The sequence below is a fragment of the Charadrius vociferus genome, unplaced genomic scaffold (genome assembly GCF_000708025.1).
Source record: "Charadrius vociferus isolate BGI_N301 unplaced genomic scaffold, ASM70802v2 scaffold2351, whole genome shotgun sequence".
NCBI lineage: Eukaryota > Metazoa > Chordata > Aves > Charadriiformes > Charadriidae > Charadrius > Charadrius vociferus.
Window position 1 is genome coordinate 5,990 of NW_009646982.1, and position 1,082 is coordinate 7,071.

The following is a 1,082-nucleotide window of genomic DNA, read 5'->3' on the forward strand; positions in this document are numbered from 1 at the left end:
CGATGGGGTGGGTGGTTGGGTGGGTGGTGGGGTGGTTGGCTGGGTGATGGAGAGATTAGTTGGGTGATTGGGTGGTTAGTTGGGTGGTGGGGAGGTTGGGTGGGTGATGGGGTGCGTGGTTGGGTGATGGGGTGGTCAGTTGGGTGATAGGGTGGTTGGTTGAGTGGTGGGGTGGTTGGTTGAGTGGTGGGGTGGTTGGTTGGGTGCTGGGGTGGTTGGTTGAGTGGTGGGGTGGTTAGATGGGTGGTGGGGAGGTTGGGTGGGTGATGAGGTGGTCAGTTGGGTGCTGGGGTGGGTGGTTGGGTGATGAGATGGTTGGGTGCGTGGTAGGGTGGTTAGTTGGGTGATGAGGTGGGTGAGTGGGTGATGGGGTGGGTAGTTGGGTGATGGGGTGGTTTGATGGGTGGTGGGGTGGTTAGTTGGGTGGTGGGGAGGTTGGGTGGGTGATGGGGTGGGTGGTTGGGTGGTGGGGTGGGCGATGGGGTAGTTAGTTGGTTGACGGGGTGGTTGGGTGGGTGATGGGGTGGTTGGTTGGATCACGGGATGGTTGATCGGATGATGGGATGGTGGGTTGGATAACGGGGAGCTGGGCTGGTTGGTTAGCCGGTTGACCAGTTTAAGGGCTGGTTCCCAGACCGGTTGGTTAGCTGGTTGACCAGTTGAAGGGCTGGTTCCCAGACTGGTTGATTAACTGATTGACTACTGAGCTGGTTGGGTGGTGGGATGGTTGGTTGGGTGCAGGATTGGATCACCAGTTGGTCACCTGTTGACCAGTCCACGGGCCATCACCTGGTTAACCGGTTAGTTGGCCTAGTTAGTTGGACGAGGGGGTGACTGGGGAGCTGCCACCTGATTGGTGGGCAAGTTGAAGGACCAAGTTGATTGGCCCTTTGGTTAAGGCGCCGTGGGGCTCTCTCCCCATAGATGTGGTGGAGGAGGCGGTGGGAGCCAGTGGGTGGCCACCAGTTGCCCCCCCTGAGCCCTCGGGGCAGGTCATGGCCGTCCTGGAGGACTCGTGGCACAGGGATGTGGCTACCAACCTCACCCCCCCGGGTAAGGCGGGGCTTAAAGGGGTGGGGCTT

General features: G+C 60.3%; 1 protein-coding gene across 1 annotated transcript in view; it reads left to right on the top strand.

The window, feature by feature from the left end:
• Positions 1–1,082, top strand: part of LOC104295629 (epithelial discoidin domain-containing receptor 1-like) — a gene marked incomplete at both ends in the record, with an annotated part of 8,745 nt that overhangs the window by 5,365 nt on the left and 2,298 nt on the right. The window contains one exon of the mRNA XM_009895397.1: positions 925–1,053. Within this exon, the coding sequence (XP_009893699.1) occupies positions 925–1,053 (129 nt within the window). The remainder of the gene's footprint in view (positions 1–924; positions 1,054–1,082) is intronic.